This window comes from Natrix helvetica (genome assembly GCF_964273705.1).
Source record: "Natrix helvetica genome assembly, chromosome: 7".
Lineage (NCBI taxonomy): Eukaryota > Metazoa > Chordata > Lepidosauria > Squamata > Natricidae > Natrix > Natrix helvetica.
Window position 1 is genome coordinate 29,518,164 of NC_138558.1, and position 15,459 is coordinate 29,533,622.

The window sequence follows — 15,459 nt, forward strand, 5'->3', positions numbered from 1 at the left end:
CTTGCCAACCAAATCTTGTACAGCAGGGGGACCACTTACAGCCCTGTTCATGTTTTATCCTGCAAAACCTTTTCTGAGCAGAACTATTGATAACTGAACACATATTTTCCTGACATTTTAAAAAGTATCAGTTTTAAAAGAACAATTATAATAGCAATAGCATTTAGACTTATATACCGCTTCACAGTATCTTTAGAGTCCTCTCTAAGCGATTTATAGAGCCAGCAGATTGCCCCCAACAATCTGGCTCATTTTATCAATCTCAGAAGGATGGAAGTGAGTCAATCTTGAGCTGGTCAGAATCAAACTGCTAGCAGTCGGCAGAATTGTCTGAAATACTGCATTCTAATCACAGAACTACCACGGCTTTTAAAAATAAAACTTTCTCCAAATCCCAACTTCACCCATATTTTCCTCCCACTACTTTGCAGCCTTCAATTTCCTCGGCCAAAGTATAAGTGAAGCCCTGGTCACTGGTTGACCCCTGTCTGTTGCAGAGAACTGAACTATAAAAATATTTGCTTGCAGCTATAAACATATAGAATGGTAATGCAAACTAAAAAAAGACGATGAGATTTCCAAATGTCTGTTTCTGCCTAAAGTAGCTGAAACTTCCTATACTTCATCTCTTCATGATATTTCTATAAAATATATAATTTCTGCCTTTCCATTTTCTAACAATTCAATGCAGCTAAGACCAACAGAAAAAAGTATTACTTTGTTTATTCCTTTTCAGAATCTAGGCAACTGAAAACAATCAAAATTAAATCCCTGGAGACTCTCCCAGAAAATACAGTATAGTGCTGGTTGGGAGACAGTCCAGCAGACACAAATTATTAACACATGGTAAGAGAGTTTAACCACTGCAGAAATAACGATTTCTTCACTGTATTACCTCCTTTTGCCTTTCCTAGCTCCCCGCAAAAACACCTAATTCTTCAAGCTGTTACATTCTAAAGCACCATTTTAGACACCAAAACTTCTAGCTATTAATAGGATTGTCCATTATTATTTGCTGTTATTCACACTAACATATTCTACTCTTAAAGGGACAGAACTACTACTTCTCCCAAGTCAATGACAACATCAAAGGTCTCATTGTTCCTTTGTCCTGGGCAGGTGCTAGTGTTTCATTATTTCCTTTAGGAGAACCCTTAGTAGAACAACATATTAAAAATAAAAATTCTTAATTTCTGGTGATATCCACTGCAAGTGCAACACAATATCCTGGACATGATCCATTACTCACTATCACTCAGGTTATTCACTATCACTCAGGTATTGGTAAGCAATTGAGACAACATTGTTGACATTATTGAATCTACTTTGAGTGAGAATCTCAGTATATCACAGCTTCAAACATTTGAAAACATGAAGATATGGTAAAAAGGTTGAATACTAACAAAAGTCAACTATTGACCTGATGATAGTCAGAATTCTTAGTGGAAATAAGCAATAATAGGTAACAGAGAATACACGTTTTTGTCCTTTATTTTAATTTACATATTTTACTTCACTTTTTAAATATTTTTGTCTAGCTCTTTTGTCTCTGTTATTTTTTTTCTTTTGGGTTATGAATTTTAATCTTTTGAATAAAATAAAAAAATGTAAAAAAATAAGCAACAATATATTACAGATTTTGGTTGATCTCATCAACATAACATTATTTGTCATTTAAAGAATCTTGTATGCTCCCAAATATTACTGGCATTTCCTAGATGTAAAGCTTATATGTGAATATGATTTAGGAGATTACCTCAAATTTACTGCTACCTTCTCCTAAAGCAGCAAAACCAATCTATAGCCATTCAGTTATTAGACTTCCCAATTTGCCTATACAGTGGCCAATGGTTGATAAGATACAAACTACTGTCCTAGAAAGTCACAAAAGCTCAACTCTTATTCTAATAACATATTTTGTAGAACGAATATTTTAATCCTTATGACAGTCCTTAGTTATCTTGTAGAGCTATTTCCAAAAGCAGTTTCAAGATTTTTATTATGTTCCTTTCAATTCCTCACTAGTGCAAATCTTGCTGTAGATCTTCAAGGAACGATAGCTTACTGCTGCCATCTATCTTTCCAGCAATGAATTATTATAACAAGTGTCGAAAATGCATAAAAGCTTTTAAAACAAATACATGGGAAGTGTAACTATGAATTCTCAGGAGAGGAATATATTGGAATGCTATGTGCAATTCTGCAAAATGCTATTTTGTCCCTTTCCTAAGTCATCTTTTCATACATTTTGCGCTCATTTCATAGGTGGACAGCGTGACTCCCTTTGCTGTGATACACAGATGGCAACGGTAACAAGATGAATGTTCTGTTCCAGTTGTGTAAAATATCTGTATAAAATATGCATGTAAGTCAGCAACTCTGTGAAGTCTGCTTTTTTGAAAAGAGAAAAGCATGATCTGCAAACAACGTTGCTGAGAAGAAGGGGGAAGTCAAATCCCCCCTCCCCCCAAACAGTCTGAAGGCTTTGGGTTCCTTCTCTGCCACCGTGCCTGTTCAAAAGTGCTGGAGAAAAGAGGATATTACAAATCTTCTTCCTTCCTCCCAAGAATCCCATGACTTTGAGCAGGATTGCTGTAAAAAAAGAAACCTAATCTCCTTCCCTCTCGGTCATCATGAAAGAAAGATACATTTGTATGTTGTAGGAACACTATAAAACATAAAGATGGCCATGGAGACCAGTATGTGGGGATGGAAAAGTTCCCTGTTCATGATTTACCACTTGGTGCCTTAAAAAGGCAGCCATAGCAAGAAAACCATTAGGATTATACTCATGAAACAGCAAAACTGAGTAGAAGTTGTAATGTTCCCACTTTTCCACTCTCTCGTCCCATCCTCCCCGGGTATGAATATTAGAAGATTCATTATAGCCAAGATGAAAGATTATTTCTTTTTGTTCAACCCATGAATCCTTGTCTTTACCTCTTCTTTCAATAGCACTAATGCATTTTTTGAGAATTGTGAATCCAATCTTATCTAGCTGCGCACCTGAGAAGACAAAAAAATTGAAGAGATTTCAGATCTAATGAAATATGTTCCATGTTACAATAAAAGATCACCTATATAAATACTTGTAGCTATAGCTATTCAAACAATAGCTTTTTTCACTTTTACCACTGAAGTGGAGGAAAAGTTTTAAAAGCAATATCTATTAACCCAACATATGGGCATAGGGTTTATTATACAAACAACTCCATCCACTTGTTTTCTCCCTCTGTTTATATTATACCTAGCTGTATCACAAAATAAAAATGTTACTTTGAAAAGAAAGTTGAAATATGCATAAAAAACAAAAGATTCTTCATTAATGAGCACTTATCTAAAAGATACTATTTTTGCACTTTTATCCTGCTATAGTAAACAACAACAATAAAATGATCACTTGTTTATTTCCACTGATATTTAGTGGAACCTCAAAATTATGAACTGAAATTTAGATAGATTTAGATTTCAATCAGAGGGGACATCAGAGCTTTTTCTAAAACACAGCCTGAAGCTAGTGTTGGATAAAATTGGAACACAATTTTATTTCAAATGAGTTTTTTTAATCTCATAGCTGGAAACAGTATAGGTAGTCATCAACTTACAACAGTTCATTTAGTGACTGTTCAAAGTTACAAAGACACTTACAAAAAAAGTGACTTATGACCATTTTTCACACTTGTCACCATTGCAGCATCCCCATGGTCACATGATCAAAATTTGGATGCTTGACAACCGACTCTCATTTATAATGGTTGCCGTGTCCTGGGATCATGTGACCCCCTTTTACAACCTTCTGACAAGCAAAGTCAATCGGAAACCCAGATTCACTTAACAACCATGTAACTAACTTAACAACTGCAGTAATTCACATAACAAATTTGGCAAAAAAAGGTTATAATATGGGGCAAAAGTCACCTAACAAATGTCTCACTTAAAAGCAGAAATTTTGGGCTCAATTGTAATTATAAGTGAGGACTACTTGTACACAAGACAGAATAAAGCTTGTTTATTTGTTTGTTTAACAAATTTATTTAGCCACCCAAATGACAAGTAAGTAACTCTGGGTAGCTCACACCTTTTAAAAAATACAGAATAAAAGTTATTTTCAGAAATTATTCTGGAAAATTTAATTTTAATTTAATATTGTTTTATCTCTAGTACTTACTTCCCTCTTTTTGTGTATTAGCCTTGTTCAAATTGAGAAACACCTAACAAAATAAAACAAAAAGAAAGGTAAACTTCTAACTGCACTCAAGATACAAGCAATTAAACATCTGGGTAAGGAAGAACTCCACACTCCCTTAAAAGACAAAAAATGAGTTTTTTAGCATTGAATCAAAATACAACTTGGTCCATTAATTTCTTGTAACTAAGTATTTCTAATTTTCATCTGTTTCTACATGCATAAATAAGTGTAGTTGTGAATGGTATAGCTGACCAATGCAAATTACATCAGGATCAAGCCAGAGGACTGGATTCAAAATTCCCCTCCATAATCCAAATAATGGCATTACAGGCAGAGGCCAATCCAAACCGTCCTACAGACATCATCTGGAATTTGAGGAGAAACTGCTTTTAAGTGTCAGCAATTACATGGCATCTTTTGGGGTATTAATTTTGCTAACACTGCAGATGTAAACACTCTCAAATAAAAAAGAGACTGTGCTTAGTTGAAGTCCTCTGAGTTGGACAGACAAAACAAATTGGATTAGCCTTACAAACCAGAGATGTCTTATCCCGCCTCTAAATTCTTAAAGCTTTTGACAAAACCTCCAGTTATACTTAGCATACTGGTTATTCTTCAACAACAATTCCATGTTATTTTTGTATGTTTCTTTCATTAGTGGAGCAAAGTCAATAGGTACTGAAGAGTGTACACTGTCATTATGTAAAAACACACTTCTATAAAACAATATGTTAGGTTAAATTACACGTTATTTTCTTGATTAGTAACCAAAACTCTGCAAGATACACCCAAAAGCATTCTGGAAGCAAAATCTTTGTTGTCCAATGTTATCTAAACTTCATTTCTAAACAAATTTACTTTAGGATAATTTTCTTCAAAAATGACAGTCACAAAAATATGCTGTGACAGTTCTGGAAATTTTTAATTCAGAAAATCCAGTAACAAATTTTCACACTTTTAGTCTATGTTCTATTTATACATTATAGCTTTTCCTCTTACAAGGAAAATTCATTTATTACTAGATGTATTTTTTGTATGTATTTCCATATGTACATTTAAAAACACATAAACAGAGGCACATGCCCAGATGTACATACAATTATACACATATGTAGTTTTAAATTGGAAAGTTCCATGCAACTGATCCATAAAATTATATGCCAGTAGACACACATTAGTATTTAACAGTGACATGTTTTGTTTTTTGTTTACGCATATAATGCATAAGTTATGTCACAAAACTATACAATTAATAATAAATATAGTCTGTGTTGCATTAATAGTCTCTCTTTGTGTTTACTTATTTGTAAAAATCATAATTATCTTACAGTTTCCTTCCCATCTAAGGCTTCAAACCACATGTTCCTGTCCTCTTCTGAGAATGCTTGCAGGGTGAAAGGCATACCAGGTCTGGAAAAGCAGAATACTTAAAGTTATTTAAATCACAACTGAACACTCATTTTCATGCAGTGTAATATTTTCATCACTACACTCTACAAATGCATCATAACCATCTTTAAAACTATCAGATGTCTTTGAAATTGTAATGTAGTTCATAGTGCTAGGTGAAAGAAAAAAAAGCACACAAGCCAAAAAAAAGCACACAAGGGTCTGGATGGGGGACAACAGACTCAAACTCAACCCCTCCAAGACTGAGTGGCTGTGGGTACCGGCGCCTCGGTTCAGCCAGCTGACCCCATCGCTGGCCATAGGGGGCGAACAGCTGTCCCCTGTGGAGCGGGCGCGCAATTTGGGCGTCCTCCTCGATGCCCGGCTGTCAATGGAGGACCATGTGGCAGCCGTGGCAAGGGGGGGCGTTCCACCAGGTTCGCCTGGTGCGCCAATTGCGCCCCCTACTGGACCGGAGTGCCCTGCGCACGGTCACTCATGCGCTGGTGACGTCTCGCCTGGACTACTGCAATGCTCTCTACATGGGGCTTCCCTTGGGATGCATCCAGAGACTGCAGCTAGTTCAGAACGCAGCCGCGCGGGTTATTATGGGAAGTACTCGCTACTCCCACGTAACACCTCTCCTGCGCGAGCTGCACTGGCTACCTGTGGCCTTTCGGGTGCGTTTCAAGGTATTGATTACCATCTTTAAAGCGCTCCATGGCATAGGACCTAGGTATCTGCAGGATCGCATCCTACCACACACGTCCCTGCGACCTATCCGCTCACACAGGGAGGGGCTCCTCCTGGTGCCGTCTGCTAGGCAATGCCAGCGGGCGACACCTAGGAGTAGATCCTTCTCTGTGATGGGCCCAACCCTCTGGAATGACCTCCCCCCAGACATTCGAACTACCACCGACCTCCGTTCCTTCCGGCAAAAGTTAAAGACTCACCTATTTCAATCAGCTGGCCTGGCACTTTCTTAGTTTTACCTCCCGGGGATTTATTCATTTTAATTGGGTTTGGGGTCTTAATAAGCTTTTAATGTACTATATTTATTATTCTATATACAGTCTTGCAACCTCCTCCACCTACGTATTTAATTATTTAACTGTTTTATGTATATATTTTATAATGCATTTTAGTGACTGTACACCGCTCCGAGTCCCTTTCGGGAGAGGGGGCGGTCTATAAATACGAATAATAAATAAATAAATAAATAAAACCTAGCATACACACACACACACACACACACACAGAGTCATTAGAAACAATGGTTTAGCATAATATATGAAACAAGTCATTTCATCTGAACCTGAAATTATGGCTAGCCTTGCCTAAAGTTAATTAAAGTCAATTCCAAAAGACATTTTAAACCAAATAGAGTATATGAGCTCAAATATTAGGAGGAGTCTTGGTGGTGCAGTTAATAGTAACGTTTATTGAAATTGAAAAATATAAATATAGAAATGCAATATAAATTAAGAAAAATACAAAGTATAATTTGAAAGAACAGAAAGGTATGAAAATGGATAAGTCAACGATATTGATGTCATTTACATTTAATTTATTTTTATTTCATCTAATCTCTGAACCTTCTTTTATTTTGCTTTGTATTTCTTCCTTTTTTCCTGCACTTTTTCTAGATTTCTTGCACTTTATGCAGGACTGCTAAATAGATTTTAAGGTGCCTTTCAAATCTATGTTTGTATGATCAGAGGGTCTTATAAGGTCATCTTATAAGAATGGTTGTATCAAATGAACTGTGTAGGTAGTAAGTTCAAATAAATTCACTTAAAAGTAATATTAAGATACACCTGACCGACTTACCTCTCTGTTACTTCCATATCAAAACAAAATCGCCTATCTATAGAATCAGTATTCCTTTTAGTACAGTTCTGAAGTAGATAGACTTCCAATTCACCCTGAAATAAATTAATTACATGAATATCATAAGAGACTATTACTAAAAATGTCAGGAAAAATGTGATTAATAACAGAAGTTTAATTATTGTTACTGTTTTTAGAATGAAAGCATCCATCAATATTGTAGAATTTTTGGAATTGAATATATAATGCAAGCCTAGAATTCACTTTATTATCAAATTAATTTCTCAGGGGTAACAAAATATTTTACTGAGTAACAGATGGGGTACTTCAGAAAATGTTCCTCATCATCTTGTATGACACTCAAGTTAAATTGGCTGAGTGACCTTTTAAGATATTGGGCATAGAAGAGGAAGAATCTTTTCACCAAAACTTCAACAAAAATCACTCTGCCTTGATTGCTACCAATACAGTAGCCTATACAATGAGCCATAGTGGCGCAGTGGTTAGAATGCAGTATTATAGGCTAATTTTGAAATTCCGATCACTGCCAGGAGTTTGATCCTCACTGGTTTAAGGTTGACTCAGCCTTCCATTCTTCTGATGTCAGTAAAATGAGAACCCAAATTGTTGCGGCAATATGCTGACTCTGTAAACCACTTAGAGGGCTGTAAAGCACTATATAGTGAAATACTATTGTTATTGCTATACTGATAATTTAGAGAGGACATGGGAAGATAAATATGGTAAGAAAACTGAAATTCTGCCTATTCTGGAATATTCAAACAGTTTTTTGAACTTGAAAATCACTAATATGAACAGGTTTCCTGAAAAAAGATATATTGTGCAAAGGTACTGTATATTTGAATAAATATAATGAATGTAATAAAGAACTGGTCAATGGAATGTAATTTTGTGCCTTTCTAGAAAGTTATTGTTTCAAATAAGCTTTCAAATATCTTTGGTATTAATTAATTACTATGGATAAAATATGGGTATTTTGTTAACACTCTCCAAAAATCCATTTCAGAACCTTCCCTACTTATTATTTGTAATTCCCAATATTGTATCTAACTATACTTAAAAGAAAATGTCAACTACACAGAGAAGCAATACAGAACATATTTTATCTCTTTTATGGTTATTTTGATATGAAATATACTCACACTTTTTCCTCCTGATCTGTGTTCAAAAGGTAACATAGTAAACTTTTTTGATTCCTTCTTATACATGCAATAATGTTTTATCCAACTGGAACCAAATGGTGCAGGTCCTTCACAAAACAGTAATAATTAAAACTTCAAATTGTTAGTTATATACAGATGTTTTTCCATTCAGCCTATTTTTCATATTCTTACATATGAATCCAAAACAAACAAATGAATACATCCAATGTATGTATTCTGGTTAATAGAATCACAAGTGCAAAAGCAATAGAAAATGTAAAATTATTATAAGAACATGGGAAATGAAATAGAGCAAATGTACAGAACTAAAATGAAAAGAGAAAAAAAAACCTATGGAGGTAGTTTGCATTTAACTACAACTAGAACTAGCATCACTATTGCTAAATTATGAGGGCATTAAGCGAAACAGAATGTGACCACGATGGACTTATGATATCACTTCTTTTGCAGTTATTAAGCAAATCACACATGGTCATAAATTGAGACTGCGACTCGTGATTTTATTGTCACTTCCCTTGATTGTGCTTGTTGGAAGGTGATTGTGAAGTACACAAATGGAAAGCACATGACTGTGGGGTGCTTCAACAGTGTAAAACGCCAACTGATTTCAAAGCTCCCACATTTCAATCACATAACTACCGGAATGCTGCAATGATTGTAAATATGAGGAGCAATCATAAAGTTAATTTTTCAGATCTGTCTTAAATTTAACTCACTAAGCAGAACAGTCATTAAGAAAGGCTTGGCCATATGTAATCACAGTTTATTCAATTTCTTTTAGCAGATAAAAAACATTGCTAAACAACTTATATACATGTTTACAAATTCTTACCATGAAACTAAACAAATAGCTTACTTTTTTCCTGCACGTAAAGATAACCTTCCATTGCAAATAGCTTACTTTTTTCCTGCACGTAAAGATAACCTTCCATTGCAAATTGATTTGCTCTTTTGTGTTTTTTGGGATTTTGCTTGATTTTGTTCATGAGGTCTTCCACTTCTGACCTTGTTCCCTCAAAACGAGTTCTTGTCTGCAAGAAAAGATTTTAAAATTTACAGTAGAAAACCATAAACATGTAATTCTATTTTTAAAAAATTAAAACAACCACCTCTGGAATTTAATATCTCTTTGTCAATTGTATATGGCTACAAATATACTAAATACCATTTCCCCTATAACAGAAACATGGAAGATTACAACTCTTCCAAAGTTTCACACTGGTTGCTGAAACTTACTAACTGGAGATGGTAGGAAATGTGTGTGTGTGTGTGTGTGTGTGTGTGTGTCTATATCAATATGCCTCTCTCTCTCTCTTCCCCCCCTCTCTCTCTATATCTTTCTATCATCTATCTATCTATCTATCTATCTATCTATCTATCTATCTATCTATCTATCTATCTATCTATCTATCATCTATCTATCTATCTATCTATCTATCTATCTATCTATCTATCTATCTATCATCTATCTATCATCATCTATCTATCTATAAATATAAATAAAGTGCTGGCTTTGTTTCAGTAAGTGGAATGATTGGTTGTGTGGTAGTATCATGATTGGTAGATTGGTACTGATTGGTGCTGGTGTGTGTGCATTGTTGTTTTGTATTGTAACGGCCTGGGTGGTGGGTGGTGTTCGTTTGTTGACTAGTGCTGGTTTCCAGATGTTTGGTAGGCGGGAGGTATCATCACGTTTATTCATGTTGTGGGGGTGTTTCTCTATTTCGATGGCTTCCATAATTATTCTCTTGTTGAGGTGTTCTGTTTTGGAGATTAACCTGGCTCCTTCAAAGTTGATTTCATGTCCTGTAGCTTTAAGGTGCTGGAAAAGGGAGGAAGTTTTTTCTTTTTTTCTTACTGCGTTTTTGTGTTCTGTGATGCGTGCATTTGTTCTCCTGTTTGTTTGTCCTATATATGTTGCCGGGCAGATTTTGCATGGTATTTCGTAGACTCCTTGGTTTTCTAGCTGGATTTTGTCTTTGGGGTTTCTTAAGATGTTGGCTATTTTTTGGTCAGTGGTGAAGGCTGTCTTGATATTGTGCTTGTGGAGAATTTTGCTGATTTTATCTGTGGTGCTTTTAACGTAAGGGAGGAGGGCGATGCCATTGTCCTGTTTTGTGTCTTGGTTTTTTGGGGGAGTCTCCTTAGGTTGGTGATTGTTTTCCTTTGGAATCCGTTGGAGATTAATACATTTGTGAGTTTGTGTAATTCAATTTTCAGGTGGTCTTTGTCAGCTAGGCGTTTGGTTCTGGAGATGAAGGTCTTGGCTAGAGTTGATCTGTGCAGGGTGGTGATGGGATTGTGCATTTAAGTAGTGGTTGGTGTGTGTTTTTTTCTGGTAGATGGTGTATCTTAGGGAGCCATTGGTTTTTTTTGTAGATTAGGACATCCAGAAAGGGAAGTTGGTTGTTTGCTTCTCTTTCCATGGTGATTTGTATTTTGGGGTGTAGGCTGTTGAGATGTGTGAGGAAGTTGTCCAGTTTTTCTTTCCCGTGTGGCCAAATCACGAAAGTGTCATCAACATATCTAAGCCAGAGTTTGGGTTTGTGTTCATATTTGTCTAAGACGTTGGTTTCAAAATGTTCCATGTATAAGTTTGCAATGACAGGTGAGAGGGGTGATCCCATTGGTGCTCCTTCTATCTATTTGTATCTTTTCCATTATGGATGAAGTATGTGTTGGTTAGGCAGTGGTTGGTCAGGTCCAGGATGTGTTTAGTGGGGTTGTGTTTGTTCTGGATGGCTGTCAAGGCTTCTTTTATAGGCTTCTTCTTTTATATACCACTCAGACCCATAGTCAGCTCCATAGGCTCACCTCTACAGAATCTTGCCAAATTCCTCGCCAAACAACTCCAACCCTAAGCAGAATCCATCACCTCACACGTACAAAACTCACTCCACTTCATAGAAACAATAAAGAAACAAAACCTACAACCCAGCGACCTACTCGTGAGTTCCGATGTCATATCCCTCTTCACCCAAGTGCCTATAAAAGAAGCCTTGACAGCCATCCAGAACAAACATGGATGGCTCCTAGGGTGAGCCGAAAGACAGAAAAAGGGAAGCAGTATGCTCCCTCCCATATTTGGGCACACCAGGGGTTGTGACACAATGCATATCTATTTCCCTGACTTAGCTGATAAAGGAGGAGAGCCTGTGGATTAGTGGCTAATGCAACTGCCTGATATGTAATACAGCCCAGGTTCAATTCCCAGTAAGGGTATGGCTAGCTGATGAGAGCTGAATAGCTTGAAATAGATCTATATTAGTCTCCCTTTATTTATCAGCACAAATGCAACACACACACACAGACACACACACACACAGACACACACACAAGTCTTGGCGTATTCGGGTCTTTTCCCATGTAAGATTGACAGTATCTTGGCAACGTTTCGACGAGGTCACACTTGTCATCTTCAGGCTGGTACCTTTGGCTTTGTGCTTGTGCGAGCAAAGCGTGATTGGAGCTGCTGTTTTTCTATAAATATAGGTTTGTGTGTGTGTGTGTGTGTGGAATGTTGGCTTTGTTGCTTTAAAATCTACGTAAACGTGTGTGTGTGTGTGTGTGTTTAATTCTTGGAGACTGCATTTTTTAAATTTACATTATATACCACTTCTATTACAAACAACTCAATATTACTTCCTCCTCCTATATTCCCCATAATAATAACCTTGTGAGATAAGTTGGTCTGAGAGAAAGTGATTGGCCAAAAATCACCCAGCAGATTTTCATACCTAATGAAGTTCATTCAGGGTGTGGGTTTTTTTTTTTTGACATTTTTGGAAGTGGTTTTCCTTTGCCTTTTTCCTAGGGTTGACAATAAATTCCTAGACCAAAGTCACCCAACTAACTGAACTGAATTGAAGTTCATGAACTGAAGAAATTCTTGGATAAGAAGTGAAATGTTTTCAAAGGAAAAAAAACTTAATAAAGTACAGTTGTCTTTTGGAAAAGAATTTTTGGAACAACCATGACCTGGATGAATGAGAATCTCCACAGACATTTTGAGTGGATGATATGCATTTTGAAGACATTATTGGGTCTAACCCACATATGAAAGCCTATCAAATTGATAACAGTGTTACCAGTACTAATTCCTCCTGAATTTGGATTATATAAATAATTAATAATTTACATTAATTTAGCAAACATATAATATAATGTAATGAAGTAAGACAATACAAGGCAATACTATATATAAAAACTGTCTTAATATTTGAGTTTCTAAAGGCTGTTAGGCGCTGTGCTTTTGATTTCATACAAAAATATGAACATAAGCATCATAGATAATTGATTATAAAACCAATCTTCCATAAAGAAAATTAATTTTTTTACAGTTTACATCACAATTTCCAATTAATTTGATACACAATGTCCAATGTATGGAACCGCCAACAAAATTATTTAATATATATTTCCACACTTAAAAATAATGCAACATTATTTATTAAACATTAATAGAGTTAATAATTTCACTATTTTCAATTGTTTATACAAAATGCGCAGAAAGTTTTAACAAGTCATGTAGCATATTAGCCTGCAGATGGCATTACATTTCTATAGTTCTGTAGAAAATCATCATGCATTACAGAAATACAAAATTGAAATAGTAGGGTCAGAGTTAAAGATGGACATAGTTTACCCTCGAAGGATAACTTCACTTACATTCTGGATATTGATCTGCAGATCCATTTTGTAATGGTTAAAATCTTTGGCAAGTTCATAACCTTGATGATAGAATGTGAACATGCCCTGAAAAAACAACAAGACCTAAAACACAATAAGATTTTTCTTTTTAGCTTATATGGCAGAGGAGTGATTTCTTTTCAATTTCTTTTACTTTCCTCTTAATTTTAAATAAATTAAGTCCTGCCTTCAATGGGACTTTACAGCATATCATAGAATTCCACTGTTTAGTCACTAAAAATAACAATCTGTACATTCATAATTCACAGAATACTGTAATTAAATGTTCTTCACTAAAATAGCAAAGTACAGTACAGTGCAAATGTTTACTTATTTCTAAATCTACTTTTACTTGTTTTCTATTCTAAAATTTATCTTCTTTCAGAAATGTTTTTAATATTTTACTTACAGGTTCTACAAACTCAAATTTCTTTCTTTCTTGTATCTCTTGCAGTTTACACACATATACAAGTAACAGTTCATAGAAATGTTTTCTGTTTTGCTCTATTTGGTAGTCTGCCTGCATTAAAAAAAAACATAGTTTTGTTCTTTTAAGATTCAGATATTCTATACAGAAATTTACGTTGAGGATCACAATCTAACACAGAATCATTTGCATGAATTTAAAAATAATTATACACACCAAACGTCATGGCCAAAGGATTTCAGGTGGCAAAAGTTAAAATTCTCTTAAAATGTTTTACAGCAAATGAGGGGAAACTGACAAATTAATAGACAGGAAAGTTATCATGGTTTAGGCTTAAACTATTTTTGTTTTCCTCAATGAATTAAACCAAATGATGGTAAAGCATCGAAACAGTGTATTAAAAGAGGTATAATTTCCACCGAAAACTCACTATCAGACCTCATATTTCATTTTATTAAAATGCATAACCTGCATTCACACAATAAATTACAATGACTAACATATAATCAAAAACAGCAATCTAATATACTTGCATTATGAATCCTGGAAAACACACATATAATATAAATACTGGTACAGTGTTTCCCTATCTTATTTTCGGGAAAACATGGCACCACTACTTATATTGTATGCGTATTTTCCAGGATTCAAAATGCAAGTAAAATAAGACAGGGTCTTATTTTCTTTTGAAACCCCCCCCCCAAATAAGCCCTTGGCTTTATTATCGGGGAGGTCTTATTATTTTTGAGGTGGCGAGCATGCTCACCTCATGGCAGCTGTTGTGTATATTTTGGGGGAGGGCTTATTTTCAGGGAAGAGCTTATTTTAGCTCATGCACTCAAAAGCCCGATTGGATTTATTATCCGGGGAGGTCTTATTTTGGGGGAAACAGGGTAGGTGTCGGCGCAAGGAACCAGTAACAGAAGTAGAGTTCAAAGCCCTGCCATTTTATTTCATGCTACCTAGACGCAAAAATCTGGTCTAGTAACAGTGAAGCCAAATTGGCACTAAGTAAGTGTTAATGGAATTCATGAGGAGGGCTGGACTTAAGTCTCTTCTGGGAACGTAATGACTCCAAACTGATAACGCATTTGACCCTGCTATGGGCTCTGCCTGGTCATCTTCTACATTGGGGACTTTACTGCAAATTAATTGTGTTTATTAAACAAATAATATTTATTATCAATAGAAAGTCTCAGATTTCAGCTATTTATTCCCTGCTTCCAACTCAGAATGGAAAAACTGCTGCTAGCAACTTATGTCAAAAGTATTATTATTGCAAATGCTTACAACAGACAGAGGTTTGACACTATAGTGTAAGTGATACCTCCAATATTTGTACTTCTTTCTTCTTAGCTGACATGTTTAAATGTTTTTCCAGTGAACTGTAGTTCTTTTCTGTTTCTTTATCAAACCTCTTTTTTTCTTCCTAAAATATTTCAAATGTAAAGATAAAGAAATATTATATTAATTAGGCATGAAACATAAACTTTGTAAATTGGTTGGTTTTTGTCATTTTTAACATGTATTATTATAAATACATGTTTTTGCACAAATGAAATTTTTACAAGAATACTGCAGTTTATAACAAAGCTACAATATCTAAGTTTGGTATAAGTTGTTTCTGTTCAATAAAATATAAAACATAACAGAGAGGCTATCAATTTTTTGAAATCACTTTGTAGGCCTTAGTTAATAGATGGAGGAGTCTGGGCAAGTTTGCAAACAGTTCTGAATAGAAAAGCAAAAAT

At 35.3% G+C, this 15,459-nt stretch overlaps 1 protein-coding gene across 1 annotated transcript in view; it reads right to left on the reverse strand.

Moving 5' to 3' along the window:
- Positions 1-15,459, reverse strand: part of ARHGAP10 (Rho GTPase activating protein 10) — a 95,826-nt gene that overhangs the window by 50,285 nt on the left and 30,082 nt on the right. Inside the window, exons 5-13 of the mRNA XM_081959112.1 lie at positions 15,036-15,137; positions 13,691-13,801; positions 13,261-13,365; positions 9,494-9,623; positions 8,572-8,678; positions 7,409-7,503; positions 5,518-5,599; positions 4,169-4,211; positions 2,941-3,006 (exon numbers count right to left, since the gene is read on the reverse strand). Of these exons, the coding sequence (XP_081815238.1) occupies positions 2,941-3,006; positions 4,169-4,211; positions 5,518-5,599; positions 7,409-7,503; positions 8,572-8,678; positions 9,494-9,623; positions 13,261-13,365; positions 13,691-13,801; positions 15,036-15,137 (841 nt within the window). The remainder of the gene's footprint in view (positions 1-2,940; positions 3,007-4,168; positions 4,212-5,517; positions 5,600-7,408; positions 7,504-8,571; positions 8,679-9,493; positions 9,624-13,260; positions 13,366-13,690; positions 13,802-15,035; positions 15,138-15,459) is intronic.